Raw genomic sequence first — 27,006 nt, 5'->3', positions numbered from 1 at the left:
CAAAAGAATGCCCTGGGGGTGGGGCTACAGAAGGAACTGACTGCCCCCCCCGGGGTAGGTGGAGCTCAGCCTTGGGGGAACCGAGAGGGAGGCGTGCCGAGGGAGGAGTTCAACTCAGGCTGGGGGTCGGCACTGGATGAAGGTTTTCTCTGTTCATTCTGACTTGGCACCTCATTCTGCACAGAACTTTTCGGAAGTCGGAGGGAGAAGGACATTCAGAGAGAGGTGTTGCCCTCAGCGAGGACTCTGGAATCCCCTGGACTCAAGAGGGGGTGGAGGGAGGCATCCCCAGAAGCATCGGCTCCCAGGCATCTCAGAGCCCTGGCTTGGACCCCGACCAAAGAGCTCTCCCAAAGGCTACATAGGCCAGGGGCCCCATTTCTCTAAGCCCCCGCATCCCTCCCTCCGGGGTGCACCCTGCCCCTCCCTGAGTCACCCCAGAGAGAGAGAGGGGAAAAAAAGGGAAGAGAAAAGAGACATTGACTACAGAGGAAGGAAAAGCAAACAGCAGAGGAGGGAGAAGAGAGGCCACGCAGGAGTGGGTGACAGAGGAGAGGGCAGATCTAGGGCAGATCTAGGGCAGGGGGAGTTAGGGAGAGGGCAGACAGAGCATCCCAGAGGGTGCCCCAAGAGCAGGGCGGCAGGGGCGGGGAGCAGAGGGGGCGGGCCGGCCATGTCCCACGGGACCTACTATGAGTGTGAGCCCCGGGCTGGCCAGCAGCCACTCGAGTTCTCAGGGGGCCGAGCGGGGCCTGGGGAGCTGGGGGACATGTGTGAGCATGAGGCCTCCATCGACCTCTCTGCCTACATTGAGTCTGGGGAGGAGCAGCTCCTCTCTGACCTCTTCGCGGTGAAGCCGGCACCTGAGGCCCGAGGCCTTAAGGGACCCGGAACCCCTGCCTTCCCCCACTACCTGCCGCCTGACCCTCGGCCCTTCGCCTACCCCCCACATACCTTCGGCCCTGACAGGAAGGCGCTGGGGCCTGGCATCTACAGCAGCCCAGGGAGCTACGACCCCAGGGCTGTGGCCGTGAAGGAGGAGCCCCGGGGGCCAGAGGGCAGCCGAGGGGCCAGCCGTGGTGGCTACAATCCTCTGCAGTACCAAGTGGCACACTGTGGGCAGACGGCCATGCACCTGCCCCCAGCCCTGGCAGCACCCAGCCAGCCCCTGCGCGTCCTCAAGGTAAGAGCAGGTCAAATCTCGTCCCCGCCCCCCGGAGGCTGGAGGGAGGCCCAGTGCTGGTGGGGGACCCTGCGCTCCCACCGATGCTAACAGGTCCCTGTGTGATGTTGCTCTGTGAGACCAACCCACCCCCAAACCCTCTGCGCCTCCCTGTGAAGGCACTCTCCTCCTGAAATGAACCCCAGCGCGTGGCTGAATCCCGGAGTGTCCTGCAGGCCCTGTGGCCAGCCGACCTGCCCTGACCTCAGGTCCCACCAGCTTCTCTGCTGCCCATCAAGCCCCTTCCTCCCGTCTCTCTGCCACCTGCTTCTAGAAGAGGAAATGCCTGCAGATTGTAGGACTAGGGACTCAAGATAGATCGAAGGAAAGTGGTTCTCAGACCATGTGGGAACATGAAGGGGAGTTTTGGTCAGAGAGGGGGACCCTCTACACGCGGCTGGGCATTCCCTGAGAGCCAACAGCTGGCTCTGGATCCCATATCTCTTCGATGCCCAAGTGTGCTCGGGCTGCTGGGATTCCCGCCCGGCCTCCACTCCGCTGCCTGGCCAGCTCTCACCTGCGGTCCCTTTGTGCCTTCCCCTCCAGGCCCCTGTGGCCGCCGCCGCACCCCCCTGCAGCCCCCTCCTCAAGGCACCATCCCCGGCTGGCCCCTCACACAAAGGCAAGAAGGCGGTGAACAAGGACAGCCTGGAATACCGGCTGCGGCGGGAGAGAAATAACATCGCCGTGCGCAAGAGCCGGGACAAGGCCAAGAGGCGCATCCTGGAGACACAGCAGAAGGTGCTGGAGTACATGGCGGAGAATGAGCGCCTCCGCAGTCGTGTGGAGCAGCTGACCCAGGAGCTGGACACCCTCCGAAACCTCTTCCGCCAGATCCCCGAGGCTGCCAACCTCATCAAGGGTGTGGGGGCCTGCAACTGAGCCCGGCTGGCAGACTGTGACACCAGCCCCCCACCCCACCCCGCCCCCCTGGCCCAGCCTGACCCTGGGATCCTGCCCTGCTGAGGCCCTAGAGCCCCTCACGGGCCAAGCCTAACACAGAGACCATGGACAACTGGCAGCGGGTGGCCGGGGAGAGGACAGATGCCAGCATAATGATTCTGTAGCTGAATAAAATTGCACTATGACTCAGCAATGGGCCTGGACACTGGGCCTGGGGGTGGCGGGGGGGGGGGGTGCGTGTGTGGCATGGGGGCTTCAAGGGTGGAGAATGCACGTGGCTGGGTCTGCTACCTCTTGGTTTCATGCCCGTTTAAATGAATGCCCAAGAACGTAGACACACTGCCCCAGCACATCGCATGGTCGGGCAAAGCGTCTGCCACTCTGCTCCTCTCTCCCCCTGCCCCTACCCCAACCCACTCTACCCGTCCGGATAATGAAGATACCCCATGCCTGCAACCCCACAGGACCTGGAGCAGTCTCTGGATACTTCCCTGACAGAGTTCTGTGGCTTGTGGGGAGATCCCAGCACCACCCAGTCCCTTATGCCTAGGCCTGAGAACCCCAGCACCTTGCAATATAGGTCTGGAAGCTCCTGTCAGCTTCCAGATGGTTCTGCCATACTTATGGTCCCCTAGTTCTGAATCCGGGACTCAACCCCTTCTCTCAAGTTCTACAACTTGAGGCCACCAGGCTGACATCCTCTAGTGGCTTCCTCATTGTCCCTCATTCACTGGGGCTGGGGTTCCCCCATAGCACTTGCTTGGGGGAGGACTCCAGTGGGATAGGCCTTGAGACCTGTTTGTATAAGAGAAAGTTGATAATGAGAACAGTCCACTTCTGCCAGTGAAACCCCTCATGCTAAGTGTTTTATCTTTCATAGAGCTCCAGCCCAAGAGCCTCCTTCTGCATCTCCCACCAGGTTTTACTATTTGTGTGACCCAAACCAGTTACCTCTCTCTGTGCCTCAGTTTCCCTGTCTGCACCATGGGGGTAGCATCAGGACCCACCTCACAGTGTGGTTATGTACATACACAAACGTGGCCTGGCACATAGTAAGATGAATATTCGTCATTATTCCGTTTTGCTGGCACGGAAAGGACCTCAGGATCTCACCTAAACTTCTCGTTTTGCAGGTGAGGAAACTGAGATCTCAAGGGGAGAAAGGGACTTAGCCAGAGTCACATGGTTGCTTAGAGGCAGAGCCAAATAGCTCCAAAAAAATCACAGATCTTAAGAAGTGCTGGAAGAGACCTCAGAGGATCATCTTGGTGGGCTTTGGCCTCAGACGAACAAGATAGTGTGAGCCGCATCTTACAGATAAAGCAGCTGAGGGCCAGAGGGGATAAGAGACGTTCTCCTGAAGCTTCTCAGTCCCTTTGCTGCATCAGCACATGGCACCTGGCTCTACTCCATGCTCACAGCCTTCCCACAGAGGCACACAGCACCGGGCGGGCCTGACAGTCCCATTCAGTAAGTAACCAGGGACGGTGGACAGAGCCGGAGACGTGAGCCACAGGACACGCTAGTCTCTCTTTGACCACTGAGGATTTTGTAGGCCTCCCTCTGAGAAAGCCTGAGTTAGATATCAAGGAATAACTTCCTTTTTAAAAAAAGTATTTTATTTACTTATTCATGAGAAACACAGAGAGAGGCAGAGACACAGGCAGAGGGAGAAGCAGGCTCCATGCAGGGAGCCCGATGTGGGACTTGATCCGGGGACCTCAGGATCACACCCTGGGCCCAAGGCAGATGTTCAACCACTGAGCCACCCAGGCGCCCCTCAAGGAATAGCTTTCTGAGACAGGGAGAGAGACAGGGTCCTCCCAGTCTCCACTCTGTCTCCCACCCTTGCCCCATCGCCACATCCCCAGCGACAGAGACCTCATACACTTCGGGCATCCATGTGCACTGTGGCTGCCTCACTCAGGACTCAATTCCTTTCTTGCCTTTGCCTCTGTGTCCCTCAGGCACCCTCTCCTTCATCTGTCCCTGGATCCACTGCCCCAGATCTGGTCTGGGTAGATGGATATGAACCTCACTGGATGGTTAATTCTATTCCCTCACCCTTGGGGCCTCCCAAGTTCGTAAGGGGAGGTGCTTGTCTCTGTCTATGTGGATGCCCGGGAGAATCCCGCGCCTCCCTTTCCTAGCCCGGGGGATCGGGTTGCATAAGGGGGGTTTGTACAGAACAGGATAAGTGACTCAACCTCCGGATTTCCTCCTCTCAGCTCGAGACCACTGCCCCTTGACTTATTTTCAAGATTCTGGGTGATGGGACCTGGGTGGCTTCAGCGTCAACCCCATGCTGCTTTCCCACAGCTCTGGACTGGGTCTCCTCCCAGCCCCCCACCCACCCTGCGGCTCCTCAGGGCAGGTGCCTGGGGCACCAGGGTTGGTGAAGAATCACAGTCCCACCCTGAGAAAGGAGCATACCTGGTCCCTGCATGATGACAAGTGGCGAGCATGCCCTGATCCTCTGGCAGATCATGTCCCAGGGAGATGACAGGTAGCCAGAAGCCACACTTTCTGCAGGAGGCTTTTAACCTGACCTCAGTTGGTTTGGATCAAAGTCATTTGTTCAACAAGTATTTGCTGAGCATCTTGCCTGTGCTGGGCCCTCGAAAGGTGCTGAGAACCCTGTGGTGACCTAGACAGACCCAGCTCTTGGCTGAATGTGTAGGAAGATAAAGGCAATAAGCAAATGCACTGAGTGTCTTCCTTTGCCCTTCTAGGTCCCCTCTACCCCGGGTCATCCTGCTGTGTTCCAGGAGGGACAGGACATTGGAGGGCAGCAGGAGGGTCAACTCGAGTGCTTCTCCCCCAGCTCTCTCCTGTCAGGGACGGGCACCCTCCACTGCCTCCTCTCACAAGATCCCTGCCCTCTGGCCTCAGGCGCAGTAATGGAGCTAGCCAGTTACTTCATCATTCCTTGCAGCTTTCCCCCAAACCCTTCCTTCACGCCTCTACAAAGCACCTTCAGAAAATTCACTAATTACTTCATTTGGGGAAACCAAATAAACAAGCAGGGGAGCACCTGGGTGGCTCAGTGATTGGGGCTTCAGCTCAGGTAGTGAGATCTGGGGTCCCAGGATCAAGTCCCATATCAGGTTCCCCACAGGGACCTGCTTCTCCCTCTGCCTGTGTCTCTGCCTCTCTCTCTGAGAAGGAAGGCTATTTGGTGATACCGGGAAGAGAGAGGAAGCTGCCCAAGGTGAGCCAGCCAAGGTCAGTCCTGCAGTGGCTGCTTGTGAAAGCTGCTCCCCTGCTGGTGCACACCTCCCCACCCCACCCTCCATGGATTGCCACACGCCTGGGCCCCCAGGGCCCCCATCCCGGTGTTGCAAGATCCCGGTTGGGGTTGTGGGGGTGGAAAGGGGCCCCTTCACCTCCACCCCTACCCTGGGCCAGCCAGGGAGGGGGCTATGGGATGCAGGGGGCTGTATGGGAGATCCTGAAGCAACCATAACCAAGGCTGGCTGAGGGCCTGTGCACCTCCCCTTCGCCGGCCCCCAGCAAACACACTTCTCCTTTCCTGCACTCTTCCCAAGTAGGGATGGTCTGACTTGGACAGGACTCCCGACTGGCCTGTCGGTGAATGGGCACTATAAGCAGGCCTGGGCCCAGAAAAAACTTCAGTGGCATGGAAAGAGTTCCCTGAAGCTACCCTGCTGGAGATGGAGTGGGCATTTTTAGAGCAAAATGGCTGCAACTGGCTGTCAATTCTGACTTTTGGAGTAGCAGAAGGGTCCTAGGACTTGGGAAAAAGCAGGCTTTCCACCAGGGAGAGCCCCACCTACAGAGCTCCGGCCTTCCCCTTTGGTTTATAGAAACAGAGATCTGAGGTAGGTAGAGGCAGGCTGCACACAGAACGGCTCTCTGACACCCCACAAGCCAAACTTTGCTCCAAGGCCCCAAACTGCCCAAACCTCTGTTGCCCCCCACACCTAGCACTGCTGCCCCTGGCCAGGCCATCCCACCTTGCTGCAATCGGGACGGTTTGCAAAACGCCTGCTCGCTCCCGCTTTGTCACCATCTGAGGTTAGGGCTGCGCTGGGGAGATAAGCCCAGGCCCCACCCGCCGTCCAGAGTGAGCAGCCGGCCTGCTGCAATCGGGACGGTTTGCAAAACCCCTGCTCGCTCCCACTCTGTCACCATCTGAGGTTAGGGCTGCGCCCCAAGATAAAGTCTAGCCCCGCCCCAGGGCTGGGCCTCCAAACCTCTCAAGCAGCGTGGCTAAGAGACAGAGCTCCTGGGAAGCCACTCAGGGTCTGGCAGCCTCACTCAGGCCCAGCACAGAGATGCCTCTGCCTGGTCCTCCCCTCCCTGCTTCTCCCCTCCACCCCTAACCTCACCTCTGCACACCTCATCCTCATTACTGCCCTCTCCCCACACTAGCCATCAGCTCTTTTCACTTTCTACCTCCCATCCCCACCCTCCCTCCCTGCTCATCCCTCCTGTCTCCACAACACACCCATTCCCATATTCATTTGCTCAAAAACTACTTATAACACCTACTCCAGGCTGGACACTTTGCTTGTTATAGAAGCTACAGGGTGAACAAGGAGAACAGTCCCTGCCCTCATGGGGCTTACAGAGCCATGACAGGGACAGACATGCACAATAAATTGATAATTCCAAACAGGCTGTGCTTATGTGGCCAAAGTAAAGGGGTGCATGGGACGGATGTTATACTCAGGGCACCTGACTTAATGGTGAAGGTCCGATGAGGCGTCTTTGAGGAAGTGCCACACAGATGTCTAAGAGGTAAGGAGTCACACTGGGCACAGACTTCTGTGGGTTCCCAGCACAGAAATACATACGAAGTCCCCGGGCAGGCCCTTCCTGGTCACTGACAGAGGCTGGGGCTGGAGACCAAGTCAGAGGGGGACTGAGGCCACATCTCCGGATGGTGGAATCCAGAGCATGAGAGGGAGGAACCATCTCCCAAAAGAAAAGGACATTTCCTGTCCTCGAAGAAAACAGAAGGGACTGCAGCAAGGATAGATGCACCCCCAGGCCGGATGCAGCAGGCGGTGCCACTTCTGCCTAATGGCTCTGTCTCCACCTCACCGGGACTCGAGGGAACTGCCAGCCACTGAGCAGCCTGAGGAGCAGGCTTAAAGGTGTTAGACCCCGGGGGCCGAGATTTTGTTCCTTTTTTAAAATATTTTTTAAAGATTTTATTTACTTATTCATGACACACACACACACACACACACACACACACACACACACACACAGAGGCAGAGACACAGGCAGAGGGAAAAGCAGGCTCCATGCAGGAAGCCTGATGCAGGACTCGATCCCAGGACTGCTGGATGACGACCTGAGCCAAAGGCAGACACTCAAACACTGAGCCATCCAGATGCTCCAGGACTGAGATTTCTGACTTGAGAGCACCCTGTTGAAGTCAGTGATGACAACAGAGTGACAACAGGCTGACCTCTCTGGGGACCACCCTCAGTGGTCCTTAGCTGCTTGGGGGGGGGGGCAGGATGCAGAGGGCAGACAGTGAAGAGGAGTGGGGGGCACTTTTGAAGGAGGGATTTGGTGATGAGCCTGAAACCCAAGGTGGAAAACGAAAAGACAGGAATGGCCAGCGGTTCTTCCATGAGCCCCTAGAACAGCTGCAGTGAACGGCTTGAGCAAACAAACCGTAAGGAAAGGAGATCATATCAGAGAGCATGATGCTCGATTCAGTTATTTCATAGGTGCTGCAGCCTCTGGTGATGATAAGGCTCCTAGGAGTGGCTTACTAAAGTGGAATGAAGAATGTTCGAGACAGGCTAGTGAAGGAACTGAGAGGTCAGGATGCTGGATGGAGCATCCACATGAGCAATGACACCGCCAAGACATGCTTTGCTCACCACCATCCTCTCCCACACCCTGTCTTCATCCTAGCTTGCCTCCACCTCCTCCTCTTCCTCCTTAGCATCCTCACTCCATGTACCTAATCTCCTCCGTCTGCACCCTCATCTCACCTCATCCCATCCCGTCCTCTCCACTTTTGCTCTGTGGTTGCCCCACCTCATCCTTTCCTACCGCTTCTTCCCTCCTGCCTCCACCTGTCGTCCCCACCCCCCTCTTTTTCATTCTGTTCCTCTGAGATCATACCTTTACCCTCCATGCTGTGCCCTTGAGAACACAATGGGAGGCATGGTGGGTTGAACTCCACATTGGGCACCTACCCATGCTGCCTAATTTTGCTGTGCCCTGGTTGTAAAATTGGGGTAATTATAATCATACCTACCGTGGAAGGTTGCCGAAAGGAATACACGTCTAAAGTGTTTGCTAGGGGCCGCCTGGGGGGCTCAGTGGGTCAAGCATCTGCCTTTGGCTCAGGTCATGATCTCAGAGTCCTGGGATAGAGCCCCACATCGGGCTTCCTGCTCAGCAAGGGAGTCTTCTCTCTCTGCCCCTGCCCATTCTTGTGTTCACTCTCTTGTTCACTCTATCTCAAATAAATAAATAAATAAATAAATAAATAAATAAATAAATAAAATCTTTAAAGTGCTTGCAAGATATCTGGGCACAAAGAGAATGCTCAAATAACTGTTATTCTCACCCTCTCTCCTTACCTCCTCTCTTTCCTCCCAGCCACCTTCCCACCTCCATCATCCCTCTGTGCCTACTTAACACCTCTTCAAAGAGGCACAGGCGAATCAGACTCAGCCCCTGCCCACAGTCTAGCAGGGGAACAAGCACAAAAATAAATGTCAGGAGAATATAATAAGCGCCACTTGAAAGATGTGAAAGAACAGCTATTGGATGACAGAGGCGATGCAAACCACCTCTGCTCAGAGGGGAGTAAAAAAGAAATCTCAGCAGGCAGAGACCCTCGCAGCTGGCTCTGGAAAGACGAGGAAGAATTTGCCAGGCAAAGTCAGGAGAGAGATATTCCAGCAGAAGAAACACGAGGTGTTTCTTGTGCTGTTTCTGTTGGGAGGTATGAAGTTCTGCACGCATGTGTGAAGAACCGGAGAAACCCCTGCCCTGGAAGCGGCGCACCCTCCACGCAGCGGCCACAAGGGGGCAGCAAAGCATTAGGCGTGACGGCTGCGGGGCGAAAACCTGAGGCGAGCCCCACAGATGTAGACTCCTTTGGGCCAATCCTGACCCAGAGGGGTCCCCCCCAATCTGGACACCCAGCCAGGAAAAAGGGAAAAAGAGGCATATGACACGTGGAGAAGAAGGTTTGTCTTAGAAAAAGAACAAGAGTCCCCTAAAGATTTATACACATGTCCATGTTGAAAGTGATGTGACTTGGTATTTTATCATGAACGCAACGGACACTGTTCTCAGGGCTTTACAAACTTCTTTTTTTTTAAGTGAGCGCCGTGCCCAGATTGGAGCCCCATGTGGGGCTCGAACTCATGACCCCAAGATCAAGTCAGACATTTAACCAGCTGAGCCGCCCAGATGACCCTTAAAGTCTTTGCTTTCTCCTCAAAGCAACCTGGTCAGGTAAGTACAATCACCTGTCTTTTGCAAATGGGCACCTGAAGGCATTCGACCATAGTCACCTAGGTGGAAAGTGGCAGAGTTGGTCTGGCTCCAGTGTTTGGCTGCCTCCCTTGTAACTGGCCATTCCAGCCACAGGTCTGGTATATCAAGGTATAAAATCCAGCCTCCCTAGGAAGTCAGCAGCCATTCTGTAAACTCTTAGCCTGTCTGTAACTAATTAGCTGTGTTGCTTTCCATCATTTTACCCCTGACCTGTTTCCTCAAAAGTTAGGCGACTGGGGGTTTGGGTCTGCTCCTTCATCCACAAACTGATAACTAGGCCCTCTTGACTGTGCCGAGCGAGCGCTGTGGCTACAAAGCTAGCCGGGAAGCAGGTTTGCCTTGAAGGAGTGCAGGATGTGAAGGGAGAGCCGCCAAGCCAGTGATTATTGCGGAAGAGGAGGAGAGAAGCCCCTCCTGTGAAGTGGGCTCCCTCCCATCTGGCAAGTGTGGAATTTGGGCAGGAGGTGTTAAGTAAGAAAGGCTTCCCAAAGTAATTATAGGGAAGGTAGGAATTAGCCAGGCAGGCAGGGAAGGTGGAGTGTCCAGGCAGGGGAAACAGGATGTGAAAGCACAGCATGAGCAAAGAAAACAGGGGGTTCCAAGAGCTGGGTGAGAACATCTTTGCACATATTCTATTAATGTCCATTTTAAGAGGTGACTTTCCCTCCCAGCATGCCTATATATGTGGTTCTTTGAAGCTTCACAGAGCTAACACGGCAGTCTTTCCTAGGAGGTGGTCAATCAGCCAACATGTATTTGCTGAGAACCTACTAGGTGCCCTATACAGATGGGGGAGGTGCCTGAAGGTCTTTCAGTTAGTTAGAGTCCACCCAGTCCTGATATAGGGGCCAGGAACATGCAGAAGCATGCTCACCCATCTCCAATGAGGTAAGTAGGCATCTATGAAGCACAGAGCGACCCCCTCACACCATTATGTTAATACCAACTTTTTAGTTCTGGGAAGGTTCCAAGGTTGTCTGCTCAGAAAGAGGGGAATTGGGATGAGAGATGAAAAAGGGTTAGGAGGGACGCCTGGGTGGCTCAGTGGTTGAGCGCCTGCCTTGGGCTCAGGGCGTGATCTTGGAGTCCCAGAATCGAGTCCCTCATTGGGCTCCCTACATGGAGCCTGCTTCTCCCTCTGCCTATGTCTCTGCCTCTCTGTGTGTCTCATGAATAAATAAATAAAATCCTTTTTAAAAGAAAAGAAAAAGGGTTAGGAGAGATTCCTGGATGAGGCAGGCTCCTCTTGGTAAAGATCAGTTGAGGCTTTGGGAATAACACTGCCCCCTCTGCCCTCACCACGCTGTGCACACACACACACACACACACACACACACACACACACACACACAGCTTCCCCACCTTTGGCACCCCCAGGAGGAGGCAGCTTTGGTCCTTGTGGTTTACAGCTGACCTCCTGGAGGGAACTGTAGATTTTGTCAACAACACTCCACATCTTGAAATCTTGAAAAATAAGCAAGAGTGGTGGAGAGGGTATGGAGAGAGATAGTAAAGAGAGGGAAACCAGAAGTGAGCAAGGTGGGGAAGAAAGAAGAAGACAGGATCCAGCGCAGGTTACGGAGGAACACTTGCAAGATGTTGCTGCTGCTGCTGCTCCTGGGGACTGTCGTGAGCAGATGCCTACATGATGAGACACAGAAGTCTGTGACCCTTCTCAGGCCCCATCTCTCCCAACTTGCCCCAAACTTCCACTCTTCCTCCCTCACCCTCCCTGGTTCCCGTGATCCCCAACCCCTGCGAATCCGAATCTGCTATATCAGAGATCCTGCATCCGGAGCTTGGGATCCTGAGGGAGCCGAAATAAGAGGGGGACCCCAAGCCCTGGCCCTGGCTGCAGCCAGACAGGCCACTCAGCAACTCCAAGGGGTCCTCGCAGGTGATTGGAGATTAGAAGGAGGCAGGGAGGGCTGAGAAGCAAAGGGCTAGGGGGGGAAGACAACCAGAGAAAAGGAACTCTTAAGATGTTGAGGGGAAATTGACCACTTATCTTTTTTTTTAAAACATTTTATTTATTTATCCATGAGAGACGCGGAGAGAGAGGCAGAGACACAGGCAGAGGGAAAAGCAGGCTCCCTGGAGGTAGCCCGATGTGGGACTCGATCCCGGGTCTCCAGGATCAGGCCCTGGGCCAAAGGCAGACACTAAACCACTGAGCCACCCAGGGATCCCAACCGCTTATCTTTTTAAGTTCCTCCAGTGCAAGGCCCCCTGCTTCTGAGTCGAGACCCTGCACAGTACTGCCATGCTGTCTGGGGGGACCCGGACACCCCAAACTATCACAGGTGAGTTCATGCCCTTGAAAATGTATATACTGACTCTTTAGGGGCACAGAAATGTCTCCAGCTCACCTACAGATATTCATTCTTGGCAGATGCAGCCTCTTAAACCCAGAGTACAAGGGAGAGACTTGCCTGGGGGCAAAGGTGAGGGCAATTTCTCAGATTTGGGGATCTGAAGATCTCCAGCCTGCCTAGTCTTCTCCAAGACCATTAGCACCAAAGTCACTTAAAGTGCTTCCTAACAAATGTAAATTCCTGAGCCCCTTCTCCCCTAGGCAATTTATTAAATGGGGGGTGGGGGGGGAGTGGGCAGGAGTCCCTATTCTGACCAGCTGCCTAAATGACCCTAAGGCCGACTAAAGATAAAGACTGTCCACTCCTCACTCCCAGTACCGTTTCCTATTGTCCTCACCTGCTAAGCTAGATGTTTCATTTCACTCCGGGCCAGATCCCTGATGCCCATCTCCGTGGTTATGCACTGTGGCCAGAGCAGGGTCCCCCACAACTGGTCCAGCCAGATGGGCCTGGGGTCCAAGACACTGATTTTCTCCTGTATGTGTTGGTGGCCCACACTTCCAAGTGCCATGGAGAGGTAAGACCCTAATCAAATCTTTTTCCCTGTTCTGCCTCTCTTAATCTTAAGTATCATGGGGAGGGGAAGGGAGCACAAAGGCAGTTTTAATTAAGTTGTCCTTATTTGAGGTGACTTGGTCATGTTGATGAAATTCGGGTGGGAGCTAAGCCCCTTCGAGCCATCCCTTGGTACTATCCTTGCTGAGTTCCCGGGATGTCCACTTTCAGGAAGATCTCTTCTGTGTACCCCACTTCCCTGCTTCCCATCTACCTTGTCCTGGCCCATCCACAGCCCTCTGTCATAGCCTATGCTGCCTGCTGCCAGCTGGACTCAGAAGACAGACCCCTTGCTGGCACCATTGTCTACTGCGCCCAGCATCTCACCAGCCCCAGCCTCAGCCATCGTGACATCGTCATGGTGACTGCTGCATGATGAATAGAAAGGCGCAAACAGGTTGGGGGAAGGGGACAGGTCACTCAGCTTCCCCTGGAGTGGAAGAATCTACTAAGGATTGGAGGAGAAGCTGCCTCAACTCTAAGAAGAGCTGATTGGGCAGAGGGACTAGAGAGTGGCTAGTCAATCTGCTCCCTCCCCCACCCCCCTCACCCTGCAGTCATTTGTCCTTAGGTCACACTACACGAATTGCTCCATGCTCTGGGTTTCTCCGGACAGCTCTTCAAGAAGTGGCGGGATTGCCCCTCAGGACCCAGCGGTAAATGAGAGGAGTGAGGGCAAGCTTTCCTACGATGTCAACAAGAGGGGATCACTACCATCCCACCAACTCCTTCCTTCCGGTGCTGCTCTACCCTTCCTAAGTCTTCCTCTTCTCATATTGCCTTCTTCGCTTTTTGTGCTCAGTTAGGGAGAACTGTTCCACAAGGCAACAAGTGACACGGCGAGATGAGTGGGGACAGCTGCTTCTAACCACCCCAACTGTTAGCCACAGCCTGGCCAAACACTTGGGAGTGACAGGGACTTCATTGGGTGTTCCCTTGGAAGAAGAGGTGAGAATGAGAACACCTGGGGGTGCTGGAAGGAACGGGGAGTAGACAGGTGGCAACCAGCTACCTCCTCCTTAGGGCCCTTTGTCTTCACACTGGGAGGCCCGAATGCTCCAGGGTTCTATAATGACTGCTACCTTCGATGGTGCCCGGCGCACTCGACTTGATCCAATCACTCTCGCTGCCTTCAGAGATTCTGGCTGGTACCAAGTCAATCACAGCGCTGCACAGGAGCTGTTGTGGGGCCAGGGTGAGAACAAGGAGAATGGCAGAGGGGCCCTCGTGACCTGAGTCAGTTTGGGGGTAGTGAGAGAGATTGGGAGGGATTATCTGCTGGTGTGAGGGATGCTTGGGGCATCATTTGTTCTTTTTTTTTTTTTTTAAGATTTTATTTATTCATGAGAGACACACAGAGAGACAGAGACACAGGCAGAGGGAAAAACAGGCTCCTCACAGGGAGCCTACTGTGGGACTCAATCCTGGAACTCCAGGATCACGCCCTGAGCCGAAGGCAGCCACTCAACCGCTGAGCCACCCAGGTGCCCCGGCTTTGTTCTGAGGGTTCTCTCTCTTCCTGTCTCTCAAGTAGGAGCTGGCCTGGAATTTGGCCTGGTGACTACGTGTGGGGCTGGCTCCTCAGACTTCTTCTGTACTGGCAGGTATGAGTGCTGCATGGTTGAGGGGCTGTACAGCTGTCAGAGACCCTAGTGTCAGATGCCATCCCTTCCCCACAGCGGAGTGGGCTGCCATTACCTGCATCTGGACAAGGGAAGCTGTTCCTCTGACCCCATGCTGGAAGGCTGCCGCATGTACAAGCCCTTGGCCAATGGGGTGAGATGACTAGAGAATAGAGTGAAACTGAGTGGGCCCAGAGCAGAGTCAACTTCCAAGGCATCTAGGCAAACATTTTTCTGCCTCCTGCCCCGCCCTTCAGAGTGAGTGCTGGAAGAAGGAAAACGGATTCTCACTGGGGGCAGAGAACCTCCATGGGGAAATCTACCATTCCCAGAGTCGTTGCTTCCTTGCCAACATCACCTCACCACTGTTCCATGAGGCCAAGACCAGGCATCCCTCTCAGATCCCATACCTGAAGGAAGCAGAGCTCACTGGCCGCTGCTACTTACATCAATGCACAGAGAGAGGAGCATACAAGGTGCAGGCAGAGGGATCACCATGGGCCTCATGCCTTCCTGGAAAAGCTATTCAGGTGGGCATCGTAAGTGAAAAGCTATGCAGCACATTGGCAAAAGGAAGTTTAGAAGTGCTTGTACAGTGGTACTATCCAACCTATTTCGATGTTCATTCATTTTTTTTTTTTTTTTTTACCAGGTACCCACTGAGTCCATGACCCTGACCTAGGCTGTACTTTTTCCTGGGAAGGAGGGCTTGAGCAATTATGATCAAAACTATACCCTGCTATGTATTTCCTTGCAGATACCTGGGTACTATGGTCTTCTCTTCTGTCCCCGGGGTCGACTGTGTCAAACTAACGTAGGTACCAGCACTGTTACTTCACCACCTGTGAGTCTTCCGATCCAAGATGGGTTATTCCAGCTGTCTTTACAATTAGCTGGGCCCCCTGGCGACTCCATGGGGAAGGGAGAGCTCGAAGAGCTGACTGAAGCATTACTACAGGCCCTGGTGAGCAGAGGCGGTGCCAGCAGGTAAAGGGATAGTACAGGCTGAGGATTCATACAGTGGGCCAAGGGAACTGCATAAGTGGGTTACTGAACAACTCTTCAACTCCCACTCCTAAGCCTGTACCTGTTTCAGGAGTTACTCTTCCAGGGACTCTACCTCCCTTAAGAGATCCAAATGTCTCTATAGGTGCTATTTCCACAGCCCCTCCATTACTGCTAGCCTAGTGTTCACCGTGTACATGTGGAAGTCATCTGACTGCCGAGGGCCTTCAGTTGGTATGCTACACAGGGCCCTGACCTTGACTCTCCAGAAACCCCTAGAAGTACACTATGGAGGAGCCAGCTTTACCACAGAACACATCAAGTAAGACAATATTCCAAGTAGTTTTCTTTCAAATCCAGGAGTCCAGATGTTTGAAATTGCATTAAGCACTCACTCCTATGTAGGTCCTAAACAGGGTTATTTCAGAAAACTAATGTGATGACCTCAGGTCTATCACTATGGGACACCCTTCCCACCACAGTAATGGAGTTCCTCATCTCTAGGACATAGGGATCCTAGTCCTCTTCCTTCCTTAAGTACTAATGGGGCACCATGTCTAGCTAGCCAAACACCGTAGTCTAACTCTTCCCTTAAATCATTTCCCTCACTGCCAGGTTAGCTTCTAACAACTTAAGTTTGCTAGGAGACTGGGATTTTTTTTTTTTCCTCTTTTCTAGGAGACTTGGATCTTGGTCTTTTTCCTACATTCAGGTTCTATATTCCTCTGATTTCCTTTATAGCTTACCGATTGGATGAAGCAAGGTTTCATGAGCTCTGTGTATTATGATAAAGGTGAAGCCCTTCACCTTCCAAGCCTGGGCATTATTCCAAGCCAAATATTACCTCTATGTTCCTAGGTTGCTGGCTACCTTGGACCATAATCCCTCCGTGACCCATCTTGCACTGTCCATGGGACTCTGCCTAACACTGCTTATCCTGGTGGGTGCACTGGGAACCATGGCTTATCAGAAACGAGCTACTCTTCGGGTGGCACCATCTGCCCCTCACCATTCACCAGAGCTCCAAGACACAAGAGACCCAGTTGGAGGAATAAGGGAGGTGTGATGTTACCCAAAGCATGACAGGGTAGACAGGGCAGATTATTTCTTGGAAGACAACTGCATGCCAAGTCTACCTTTTCTCAGAATGCCTTTCTCTAGGTATCACCTCTATACTAGCCTTGTAATGAAAAAGAGCTAGAGAAATGGTTCTGAGGATTCTTTATTTTGATACAAAAAATAAACCCTTTAACCTATAGAGTGTCACTTGTTTTCATATCACAGAGCAAACTTACAGAATAGGAATGTTACCAGCTCCAAGAATATCACATATACTTTAGAAGTCATTGCTATTTGGATTCAAACAAACATCAGTGTGGAAGGAGTAACTAATTGTTTCCCTCTCCTGATTTTTTCATAATTTTACAAAATCATCACTAGGAAAGCTAATAGTTGGCATGTCACACAATTATGCCAGAATCTGGAAAGGGCAGTGAAACCAACCATGTGAATCCAGTTAAACTATAAAAACATGACCTTTTATTGTCCTTCTCTCCTGCTTCTGGAGTAGGAAAGCTTTACTTAAAAGCCCCCATGGGCCAGCAATATGCTTGAGTTATTTTTTTTTTTATGCTTGAGTTATAATGTGTAGGTTCCCTCTCATTATACTTGCAAAAGAAGCCACGGAATTCTTCAGAGTCTGATATGTAGAAAGGAGCAAGCGAGGAGGCAGACTGGATTTACTTAGATGGAAAACAATGATGTGAGCAGTCCAGTTGATAGGCTGTTAACATTGAAATAACCAAGGCTTGGGGCACGTGGGTGGCTCCGTCGGTTAAGCATCCAACTCTTGATTTTGGCTCAGGTCATGATCTCAGGATTGTGAAATCAAGCCCGCTTAAATCAGGCTCAGTGCGGGGCATGGATCCCGCTTAAGATTCTCTCTCTTCCTTTGCCCTTCCCCCACCTCCAAAGATATAATCAAGCCTGTACAGGTCAACAAGTTCAATCAGCTGATTGGAATACCATCCCTAGACCTTTAAGCGACACATCCGAAGTTCTCACAGTAAAGTTGTGGCTCCATCAGCTGTGATTATCTTCTTTGATTTTAATGTCCATCAGTCTTTACCAGCTGTAGCAGCCACTGCTTGGTAAAACTTTGCCACGAAGTCTGGCTCACTGACCTCCAGCTGCCTGACAAATTCATTGCGCTCCTGCTCAGCCCAACCTCGAAACCACTGATCCCAAAGACGTAGCTGGCACTCAAAGATACAAGGTGGTCGGTTTGCTCTAGACACACTAAGCTGCTCCAGCCCTTCCAGCAGTGGCTGTAATTTTCCTGGCACTGCCTTAGCTACCAGGTCCTGTAGGAAACGTTCACGCTGGGGACCTGACCAACTGGCAAACCAGTGAAGAATACACTTCATCTCCTGGGAAGTGATGTAAGACATTGGGGGTGGGGAAGAGTTAGTAATACTATCTGGTACTGAGGGTAAAGGAGGAGGGAAGGATAGTGGCATTGAAGAGGAAGATGATTCCAGTGGCATCCTGAAAGATAAAAGCACCGTTATATATTCTCTAGATAAAGTAACAAAACACAACTTCCCAACAAGGAATCTTATCACAATCAGCATCTACAGATAAAATTACTTTTCACCAATTTACAGGAACACAACAGGGTACTTCATACTGGTTATTATCCAATTACCTTAGAGAGGTCACTCAAGAATAACTTAATTTCACATTTGCTAACCTTCCTCTTTTTGAAACCATCACTCTCCCCAAAGACTGCTTCTCTCCATTATTCTTATAAAGAATCTAAAAATAATCTACACATTTCTTGCTCATTCTCTCTGGCCTACTTTTATGTTCCAGGTTGAGTAAAGAAAAAAAAGACAAACAGTGATTAACATTGGTGCGTCTCATCTTAAAAAAGAAAAAAGGAACACATTTTTAAATCTAGTACATGCAGCCAATCTGGACCTAGATGTTAATCATTCCAGAGCTATCAACAGTGAGAGAAGAAAAGAAATCATACATGATGGAAAGAGTGTTTTGTTTGTTTGTTTTGTTTTTTAAGATTTTACTTATTTATTCACAAGAGGCACAGAGAGAGAAGCAGAGACACAGGCAGAGGGAGAAGCAGACTCCCTGCAGGGAGCCTGATGCGGGACTCAATCCGGGTCCTGAGCCAAAGGCAGACACTCAACCGCTGAGCCACCCAGGTGTCCCAGAAAGTCTACTTTGTAATGTGCATATAGCCTCTGAAATATGCCAAGAACGTCATAACATCCATTACTTCCTTACCTTTCCAGTAAAGCACCAGGAAAAACTGAAGACCAGAGTAAGTGCCTTACCCAAAATAAAACACAGTAAGAAAAAATAGAAGCCAGTTTATTCCAAACTGGAAAATGTCTAGTTAGTTTGGTAGCTTAGGACCCTAACAAGTGTCACACTGCTGTAGATGTAGGGCAATTGAGGTCTTTGCACACTTTCCTTAAAGTTTAAAGTAAAATACTCATTGATGCCCTGCCACTGATTTGCATCAGTAATGCAAATAGAAGGTGAGACCACTTGAATAGGTTTCGAGCTCGCCAGTTTGAATTTCTAACAATGAAAACCTTAAACTACTTATCGGTGACCTATTTTATTGTTCTGCGGCAATCTGGGAGTATTTGCAGTGACAAGGAAAGGAAACCCTATACTTAAAATTAACATCAATCAGTTCAGTACCCAAACAGTCCGAGACTGCCTTTTTCACAGCGGCCCTACAAGAAGCAATTCCTCCTTAAGGAACTTTATTCTCTTAACTTTATTCTCTTCCTTAAAAGTAAGGAAAAACTTTTGCCGAGTCTTGCGACATGGCCCCCACAGCAAACTCAAGTTCAAGGATTATGACTTCGTTCACAGTCTGGGCCCAAAGACACGGTGCTGCCACTTGCCCGCTCTGGAGGCCAGGTGGCCCGGCATCCAAGGACCCAAAGAGCAACGTAGTCTTGGATGGGAGTGGCGGGGATTCGGAAATGGGGAGGCGGCAGCTGGACTGGCAGCAGGACGGCAACTGGGCCCTACCTGGGTAACCCGCAAACACCGAGTCTGACCCGGCCCGGGGGGGGGCTTCTACTGCGCTTACCTCCCCTTTCCTCTCACAGGGAACCCGGAGACCGTCACAGAGATGCTTAAATTCCAACTGTCGCCGCCGCTTCCATGTTTCCTGAAAACCCTAAGCAGGGCCAGCCCGGCAGCCCACGCACTTCCGGCCCCGGGCCAGCCCCAAACACCCAAGCGCCTCAGCGCCCCAGCGCCTCAGCGCCCCAGCGCCCCAGCCGTAGGTTCGGGGAGAGCCGAGCAACTCCGATTTTGTTATGCCAGAGTCGAAGGCTTCCGAATACATCCGATTCAAAGCCTCGGTACGACGAAAATAACCGAGCTCTGAAAGCAGAGGGGGGGGGGGGCGCGGCTGGGAGGAGGGAAAGAACTGATTGGTGCCGATGTGGAGACGGAAACACCCGAGCAGTTCCGGAGGAACCCGGGGAGTTCTGAGTGGTAATCGAGGGGTTGACTATGGCAGTGGGCGGGGTCAACTCGGTACGTTCCAAGGGCGTTGGCGGAAATTACCGAAGATGCCCGAAGCCGTCGGGACGGACCCGAGTACCTCACGCAAGATGGCGGAGCTGGAGGAGGTGACTCTGGACGGGAAGCCTCTTCAGGCGCTGCGGGTGACCGACCTGAAGGCCGCACTGGAGCAGCGAGGCCTAGCGAAGAGCGGGCAGAAGAGCGCCCTGGTCAAGCGGCTCAAAGGGGTGAGAAGTCGGCGTTGCCGGGGTGTCGGAGGGGAGCGGACCCGGTAGAGACGGGTCTCTGCCGCGGCGCAGGCGCAGTGTCCGGGCTCCGCGCGAGCTCGCTCAGGCCGCCAGCGCGAGCCTCCGGATCCGCGCGCACGGTGGTTGGTGAGGCTCGCGCTGGAATAGAGATAGCGCCGGTTCCCGCCTTAACGGCAGCGGCGCGAGCCCAAAATGGGAGGGTGCGCGCTACTCTCTCGGAGTGTCTTAAGCTCCTTCCTCCTTCCCCCACCCCCTCCTTGTTTGTGTCTGTGGTTTCGGCGCATGCGCTGCAGAAGGAGTTAAATCCCACTACTACCACCGGCGTAGCTGGCCTGAGGGGGGCGAATTGGGCTGGGTCGGAGTTAGGGGTACAGTTGGGCGGAGGGGTGAATGGGGTGGTTGTCGGTGTCCGGAAGAATAGGATCGGGATGTAGAGTAAAATGTCTGCCTGATTAGATCAGGAGGTGAGATAAAGAGAAACCTTGATTTGAAGGGACTCGGTTATAGAGGGGTGTATAATTTATAGGGCATCCAGAAGCAATTTGGGCGGATAAGAGTTTGGTGAATATTGATGAGAGAGGGGGCAGGTTGGTATATGTTGGGCGTTTTGAATCGATTTGAGTAGCTTAGGGTGGGATCGTCATGAGGTGGGTGGATTTGTGTGTATAGATTTGGTGTAAACGGTGGGAAGAGGAGGATGTCTTGGTCTTAACTGGGGTTAATTAGAATACATGGCCTCTAGTACATATTAGTGCTGGGTTGGATCAAGGGTTAGTTTGACAGACCGTTGCCTCTACAGAAGCTGAAGGTTTTGTGTATGTGGATTGGGTCAGCCATAATTTAGAGTCTGTGGTCATTTTGTGCTATAGCCTCCCTTTTGAAATTTTTATAGAGTTGATAAATCTACATGCCACTCTGTTGGAAACAATACAAGTTCATTCAAGTAGATCTAGTCCTGGGTAACTGAGCAAGTAATTCAATCAAGCCAAAACCAGCAGCCCTATGTTGGTTTCCTGTATTTGAAGCTGACTTGAGTATTTGAAGTCATTTTACCTGCATGGCCAGATTTAGAAGGGGCATTAGTCAGAAGTATAGAAGATAATAGGGACTGTAGTGCTGGTTCTGTCACTGTAACTGATTTTATTACATAGCCAGGTCACTTGATTTTCTCCATGTGCCTGCATTTTACATTTGTACATTTGAGAGCAGTAATGGTGGCTATGTTTAAGGGTCTTCTGAAGATGAATGAGAACAGTATTAGTTAAAGGGCTTTTAGGTCCCTGGGAAAAGAGTACAGTTTAACTGTGTATGGTTAGTCATTGCATTCAATGAAGAGTTTGGGGAGGGATTGGGGGGGGGGGCGGTTTCCCCTAGTTTCTGACTTTTGCCCTTCTCTGTACCAGGCTCTAATGCTAGAAAATTTACAGAAACACTCAACACCCCATGCTGCATTCCAGCCAAATTCCCAGGTAAGAAAAAAGGTTCGTTAGCTAGGGTGGGCTCTTATGATGCACAGACCTATTGAAGGACATAATGATGTATATTTGATGCTTAATTCCTCACTGGTGTTTTCCTAAGTTCCCTGGGTTGGAAATGTCCTCATACCAGGAACAGTTGAATTTTAATAGAGAATTCCAGAACTGAATTAGAAGAGCTGTTAGTTAATTTCTGATACTTGCAATGATGTGTGCAGAAAGATGGGACTCCAGTTGATTAAGTATAGTACAAGAATCCAAAGTCATTTATTTGCCATTGATTTGGGAAAAGTAGTTGATGTCTTTGAATGTAGTAGATAAGAAGTAGACAATCAATAGGGCAGTGTAAGGAAATACTTGCTGATCAAGAAGTCTGGTGTTGACAAAGATTTTCCAAGAATTCAATCCTTTGGAAATTACCCGCCATTACCAGTGTTAATGCTAACTATGCACTTACTCCCAAACATCATTAATTCCTTGGTTACTTAGGGCAGAAATTTAACCTTTGGAGGTCCTGGGTCCTTCAGTTCCTATGTATAACACGAGAAGGCATTGGACTGTGTACATAGCTTTATACTCCCCTCTTAACTAAATTAGATCTATTTTTATCTGTTATGTATATTGAGTTTCAGCATAAGATTTCTTTAGAAATCATTCCACAGTTTAAAAAAGTGAAACTTTTAGACTGTGTGACCTCATAAGATCATTTTCAGCTCTTAAAATTGCCTCATTATAGTGTGTTACGTACATAAAGGAAAATCCAGGGCTTTGTTAGTGCAGTTTTGTGCAGCTCTGGTACTAGATGAAGTCCCAAGATACTGTGGAAAAACAAGAGAGCCTTCCTAGTCCCTTGTTGCCACTTCATTAAGCTATATCATAATCTAGTAAGTTTACAGATGTTTAGTTAAGAATAGGTTTAAGATAAACTACATAAGTTAATCAGTTTGTGATTATATTCCTTTTGTTCATTGCATTTTAGTCTTTGAAGCTTTGCTTTTATTAACCTAGGATTTTTGCAGCAAATGCTTATCTTTTCTAATACATGCAACCCATACTTCATCAATGTCCGTTGAGTACCAAGAGACCTGTTTCTATTTTAGATGAAAAGAAACATTTACCTTGCTTGGGAAAGAGGACTGAAAACAAGCAATATGTATTCAGATTTTTTTCTTGAGTTCTAGTAGGACTTGCTAAGCAAGAAGGCTCTGGGGAGGAGGACTTGGGAAGAGAAAACTGAAGGACAGAAGAATGCTGTGGGAATCTGTATTGCAGGAAAAAAGTTGGAAAAGGAAGTAAGCTTCTGGATTTTAAATAGTGTTACCTAGGATTTCTTCCCACCCAAAGAAAATAGAGTTAAAACTCTGAAAGCTGAACAGTCATCCCCTTTCTTAATCTCTTGCTTTCATCCTTTACTGTACTTCAATTTTGGACGTTTGACAAAATGGTTCCAGGATAGGTGGAGATTGACCATTTTTATCAACAAAAAATGACATGGTATGAACTAGTATTTTTTCTTGTTATTATTAAAAGGAAGATTTAGATTATATTTAGATAATTTAGATTTTAAGTTACTTGGGCATCACTGGTTGGGAACTAAATATTTAAAATAAGAAATTATGTGTGGTTCCTCTCTTTGCCATCCTTTATGAATCATAGGATTCTTTATTTTGGTTCAACAAAACTTAGAAGAGGGCCTTCAAACATTTTGATAATCTTTCTTGGATTCAAATATAAGAGGAAGACTTGCTCCGTGAAATTTTCTTCCCTGTGTTTTCCTGGTTTGCTTTCCTCGACTTTTCTTTTTCCATGTCTTCTACACAGATTGGCGAGGAAATGAGCCAGAACAGTTTTATAAAGCAGTATCTGGAAAAGCAGCAGGAGCTTCTTAGGCAGCGTCTGGAACGTGAAGCCCGAGAAGCTGCAGAACTTGAAGGTAAGCCCGGACTGTCAGAAGGAGTTTTTCATTCTTAACTCCTGTCACTGAGTAAGATAGGCCTGTTTAACTAGGCAATTTCAGGAATAAGTCAGGCTGAAACTGCTACTTATTTGCTTTGGTAGTTGAGCCAAGTGAGTTGTTTGTTTACCTTTTGTCAGGGAAGAAAACACTTAATTTAACTATCTGTTAGAAGAGGATTCCTGCCAACAGGAAGAATTATAAGTAAATTAAGCTACCCTTTAAATGAGGTAGTTCTTAATCCCAGGGAGTTTTTTCTGTGTACAGTGCTCTTTTTAGTATATGCTCTGTGTCCCATGACTTTGCTTGATTTCCTTCACTCCCCTACATATTCCCACATGATGAGCCCTTCACTCCCTCCCTGCCCCGACCCAATCTGTACTTTGCAGAAGCTTCAGCTGAGTCGGAGGACGAGATGATCCATCCTGAGGGAGTGGCTTCCCTGCTGCCTCCTGACTTTCAGAGCAGCCTGGAGAGACCAGAGCTGGAACTCAGCAGACATTCGCCCAGTACGTATCTCCCTCCCCACTGCGCTGTTTTGTCAATCCTGCGTAGTTGGTGGGGGGAGGTAAGTTACGCCTCCTTTCATGCTAAGCCTCCACTGAAGTCCCAGAGAAATTCTGCGACATTGACACTTCACATCTGTTTGTCATGGGAATTATGTCCTTTTGGAAGTCTGCTTTCACCTCTGTGTCGTGTTAACCTCTCAGAGTGTTTTCTAAGGCAGTATGATGTTTCGTCTCCTCTGTACCTCTTTAACCTCCTATGCCTCTGGATTGAGCAGCAGTCATAACTCTTCACCAGTTGTATAGATTACTTCTTGCACACTCAGTCATACCACCCAAATGGGTATCTGCTGTAGTTCATTAATTCATTCAGCAAGTTTTTGTTGAGTGCCTGTTGTATGGTAGGCACATGCTAGGCACCAGGAATATGGTAGAGAAAAGACAAGTTCCTGCCTGAATGAAATGTATAGCCTAGGGAGGAGATGGACATTAATCAAATTATTATATAGTTACCATTGAGCTATGTGCTCTGAGAGACAGTGCAAAATATCATATGAGCATATTACAGGGAGTTCTAATGCATTGTGTGGAGTTGTTCAAGCAAAATTAGCTTTTTCACATAAAAATTAAGCACCCAGTTTAGTATCTCAAGCAAAAATCTGTAAATGCAGCTTTTATCTTCTAAACTACCTAAGGAAAAAAAAAAAAATACCTAAGACGGTATACTTTTAGGAGAACATGTATATAAGATGTGAATGGTAGGTAGATATGTTAAATCAATGTGTACAGTAAAAGTATTTTGAATATCTATTAATGTTAGTGGTCATAAGGTAATCGTATCTAATATTTTTTAGAATGTGTAGAAGTAACTAACTCGTCTAATTAATATAGAATTTGAACATAGATTTTTAGAAAATACTTAATGGTAGAAGAATAATAAGTTATTTTAGAGATCTGTTTTTCCTCAAGTACTACGTATCTCCATGCTAGAGTATATGGGGAGTTAGCGCATTGTAAAATCTTTTTGGGAGAGAGAAGATAATTGCACATAAAGCCAACAACTGAAGGTGATGTGTTTTGTTTTATTTATTTATTTGTTTGTTTGTTTATTTAAGATTTTTAAAATTTATTTGTGAGAGACATAGGCAGAGGGAGAAGGAGGCTCCCTATGGGGAGGCTGATGTGGGTGGGACTTGATCCCAGGACCCTAGGATCATGACCTGAGCCAACGCAGGTGCCTCTGAAGATGGTGTGTTTTAAAGCGACATATAAATAGTGCAAACACATAGACCATAAAAATAATAGAATAAGGGGATCTCTGGGTGGCTCAGCAGTTTGGCACCTGCCTTTGGTCCAGGGCGTGGTCCTGGATTCCCGGGATCGAGTCCTGCATCAGGCTTCCGGCATGGAGCCTGCTTCTCCCTCTGCCTGTGTCTCTGCCCCCCTCTCTCTCTCTCTCTCTATGTCTGTCATAAATAAATTAAATAAATAAATAAGTAAGTAAGTAAATAAATAAATCTTTTTTTTAAAGGTACATTGGATTAATATTGCAAAGGGTTTTGAATATCAAGAATGAATATGAAATTTTTTATTTTAAGGGGGAAACCATTGAAAATACTTGATAGGAGCATGATTTGATAAGCAACTCTCTTAAATAAGCCTCTCAAAAAAAAAGTTCTCTTTCAGTTCTAAATGTAATTTGAAATGAAAATGAGAAATGGATCCTGAAATAGAAATAAGGTTTCAGGGGATCCCTGGGTGGCTCAGCGGTTTTGCGCCAGCCTTTGGCCCAGCGCATGATCCTGGAGTCCGGGATCGAGTCCCGCATCGGGCTCCCAGCATGGAGCCTGTTTCTCCCTCTGCCTGTGTCTCTGCCCCTCTCTCTCTCTCTCTCTCTCTCTCTCTCTCTGTGTCTATCATAAATAAATAAAAATAAATCTTTAAAAATAAAAAAAAATTAAAAAATAAAAAAAGAAATAAGGTTTCAAAAGCAAAGATTTAAAGGATAACCAGTCCCTTCAATGTTTTTTATCATCAACCAGACTTTTCCTATGGTGGTAATTAATGAAGGGGGTGGGGGAGACAGTAAAAGAGGAGGAAAGAGAGAAGCAAAAAATATGAGATGAATGTAGTAAATTGTAGAGTACAGCTAACAATTCCATTTGTGTTCTTCTGTGTACTCTCTGCCGTAAACTCTCTTACCTCTGATCTTGGCTAGAATGTGAATCTCATAGATGTGGTACAAAATTTGGTCAAGGTCCTAAATGGAGTGATGGTTGGGAGTTCTAGTGGTGTTTAGTTGGATCAGTTGCAATGCCTGGAGTTTGCCCAGAAAATTAGGTTCTTTTAAGATGTGCAGTGTTAGTTTGTTAGTAGGCCAGTAAACTATCGGGATCCCAACTTATTTGGATGTTTTGGGGGTTCTCTCTTTAATAAGATTTTTTTTTTTAAGATTTTATTTATTTATTCATGAGAGACACAGAAAGAGAGAAAGACAGAGAGAGAGGAAAAGACACAGGCAGAGGGAGAAGCAGGCTCCATGCACCGGGAGCCCGATGTGGGACTCAATCCCGGGACTCCAGGATCGCACCCTGGGCCAAAGGCAGGCGCTAAACCGCTGAGCCACCCAGGGATCCCCAAGAATTGGTTTTTAACATCCTTCCTGGCTCTTCTTGACTACTCTCTTCACTACTTTCTTTAGAATTTTCTAGGGTTTTGGGAGACACTATCCACCTTCCATAGTCAGAGTTGTCTGAGTTTGCCTCTAGATCATGATTGGGTGTACTAAAATCCTTATTGCTATAAGTTAATTATTTCAAAAAGAGTCCCAATCTAGGAAAATAGACATTTAAAAATGGATATCAGGGCAGCCCAGGTGGCTCTGCGGTTTAGCTCCGCCTTCAGCCGAGGGCGTGATCTTGGAGACCTGGGATCAAGTCCCACGTGGGGCTCCCTACATGGAGCCCGCTGCTCCCTCTGCCTGTGTCTCTGCCTCTCTCTCTCTCTGTCTCTCATGAATAAATAAATAAAATCTTAAAAAAAAAATGGATATCAGGATAC

General features: G+C 49.6%; 4 protein-coding genes across 13 annotated transcripts in view; 3 read left to right on the top strand and 1 right to left on the bottom strand.

Annotated features, from left to right (window-relative positions):
- CEBPE (CCAAT enhancer binding protein epsilon) lies at positions 1-2,314 on the top strand. 2 transcript variants are annotated; one of them, XM_072837895.1, is made up of 3 exons: positions 1-225; positions 970-1,183; positions 1,769-2,314. In XM_072837895.1, exons 1-3 carry the CDS (start codon positions 137-139, stop codon positions 2,102-2,104), a joined length of 639 nt encoding a protein of 212 aa, XP_072693996.1. In that variant the 5' UTR covers positions 1-136; the 3' UTR covers positions 2,105-2,314. The 2 variants fall into 2 exon arrangements, with proteins under 2 accessions (XP_072693996.1, XP_072693995.1); XM_072837894.1 differs by having other exon boundaries at positions 74-1,183.
- A 7,284-nt stretch (positions 2,315-9,598) lies between these two features.
- On the top strand, positions 9,599-16,444 carry CIROP (ciliated left-right organizer metallopeptidase). The gene is made up of 14 exons (XM_072837908.1): positions 9,599-11,528; positions 11,841-11,934; positions 12,024-12,075; positions 12,380-12,523; positions 12,797-12,922; positions 13,133-13,217; positions 13,364-13,509; positions 13,585-13,756; positions 14,096-14,165; positions 14,241-14,337; positions 14,441-14,713; positions 14,941-15,170; positions 15,334-15,510; positions 16,047-16,444. Exons 1-14 carry the CDS (start codon positions 11,228-11,230, stop codon positions 16,252-16,254), a joined length of 2,175 nt encoding a protein of 724 aa, XP_072694009.1. The 5' UTR covers positions 9,599-11,227; the 3' UTR covers positions 16,255-16,444.
- On the bottom strand, positions 16,395-20,134 carry C9H14orf119 (chromosome 9 C14orf119 homolog). 2 transcript variants are annotated; one of them, XM_072837907.1, is made up of 2 exons: positions 19,806-20,134; positions 16,395-17,735 (listed from the first exon to the last, which is right to left on the bottom strand). In XM_072837907.1, the coding sequence occupies exon 2, from the start codon at positions 17,732-17,734 to the stop codon at positions 17,306-17,308; it is 429 nt and encodes a 142-aa protein (XP_072694008.1). In that variant the 5' UTR covers position 17,735; positions 19,806-20,134; the 3' UTR covers positions 16,395-17,305. The 2 variants fall into 2 exon arrangements, with proteins under 2 accessions (XP_072694008.1, XP_072694007.1); XM_072837906.1 differs by lacking the exon at positions 19,806-20,134 and adding an exon at positions 19,321-19,779.
- ACIN1 (apoptotic chromatin condensation inducer 1) overlaps positions 19,664-27,006 on the top strand; it is a 34,985-nt gene continuing 27,642 nt past the window's right edge. For 5 of the 8 annotated variants that reach the window (XM_072837900.1, XM_072837898.1, XM_072837899.1 and 2 more), the window contains exons 1-4: positions 19,664-19,990; positions 21,415-21,480; positions 23,308-23,419; positions 23,830-23,949. In XM_072837900.1, coding sequence (XP_072694001.1) covers positions 19,679-19,990; positions 21,415-21,480; positions 23,308-23,419; positions 23,830-23,949 — 610 coding nt within the window. In that variant the 5' untranslated portion in view covers positions 19,664-19,678. Of the gene's footprint in view, positions 19,991-20,075; positions 20,476-21,414; positions 21,481-23,307; positions 23,420-23,829; positions 23,950-27,006 lie in introns of those variants that run through there. The other 3 variants (XM_072837903.1, XM_072837902.1, XM_072837901.1) reach the window with 3 other exon arrangements.

This window comes from Canis lupus, chromosome 9 (genome assembly GCF_048164855.1).
Source record: "Canis lupus baileyi chromosome 9, mCanLup2.hap1, whole genome shotgun sequence".
Lineage (NCBI taxonomy): Eukaryota > Metazoa > Chordata > Mammalia > Carnivora > Canidae > Canis > Canis lupus.
Note: the sequence above shows the minus strand (reverse complement) of the source record. Positions and strands in the feature narration are given on the sequence as shown.

What these genes read in the sequence shown, in the direction of transcription:
- CIROP (XM_072837908.1), top strand. Translation starts at nt 11,228, where the DNA reads ATGTTGCTGCTGCTGCTGCTCCTGGGGACTGTCGTGAGCAGATGCCTA. An exon ending in CTTCCAAGTGCCATGGAGAG is followed by an intron (nt 12,524 to 12,796) that starts GTAAGACCCTAA and finishes GCCCATCCACAG; the next exon opens with CCCTCTGTCATAGCCTATGC. An exon ending in GCCATCGTGACATCGTCATG is followed by an intron (nt 12,923 to 13,132) that starts GTGACTGCTGCA and finishes ATTTGTCCTTAG; the next exon opens with GTCACACTACACGAATTGCT.
- C9H14orf119 (XM_072837907.1), bottom strand. Translation starts at nt 17,734, where the DNA reads ATGCCACTGGAATCATCTTCCTCTTCAATGCCACTATCCTTCCCTCCT.
- CEBPE (XM_072837894.1), top strand. Translation starts at nt 137, where the DNA reads ATGAAGGTTTTCTCTGTTCATTCTGACTTGGCACCTCATTCTGCACAG. An exon ending in AGCCCCTGCGCGTCCTCAAG is followed by an intron (nt 1,184 to 1,768) that starts GTAAGAGCAGGT and finishes CTTCCCCTCCAG; the next exon opens with GCCCCTGTGGCCGCCGCCGC.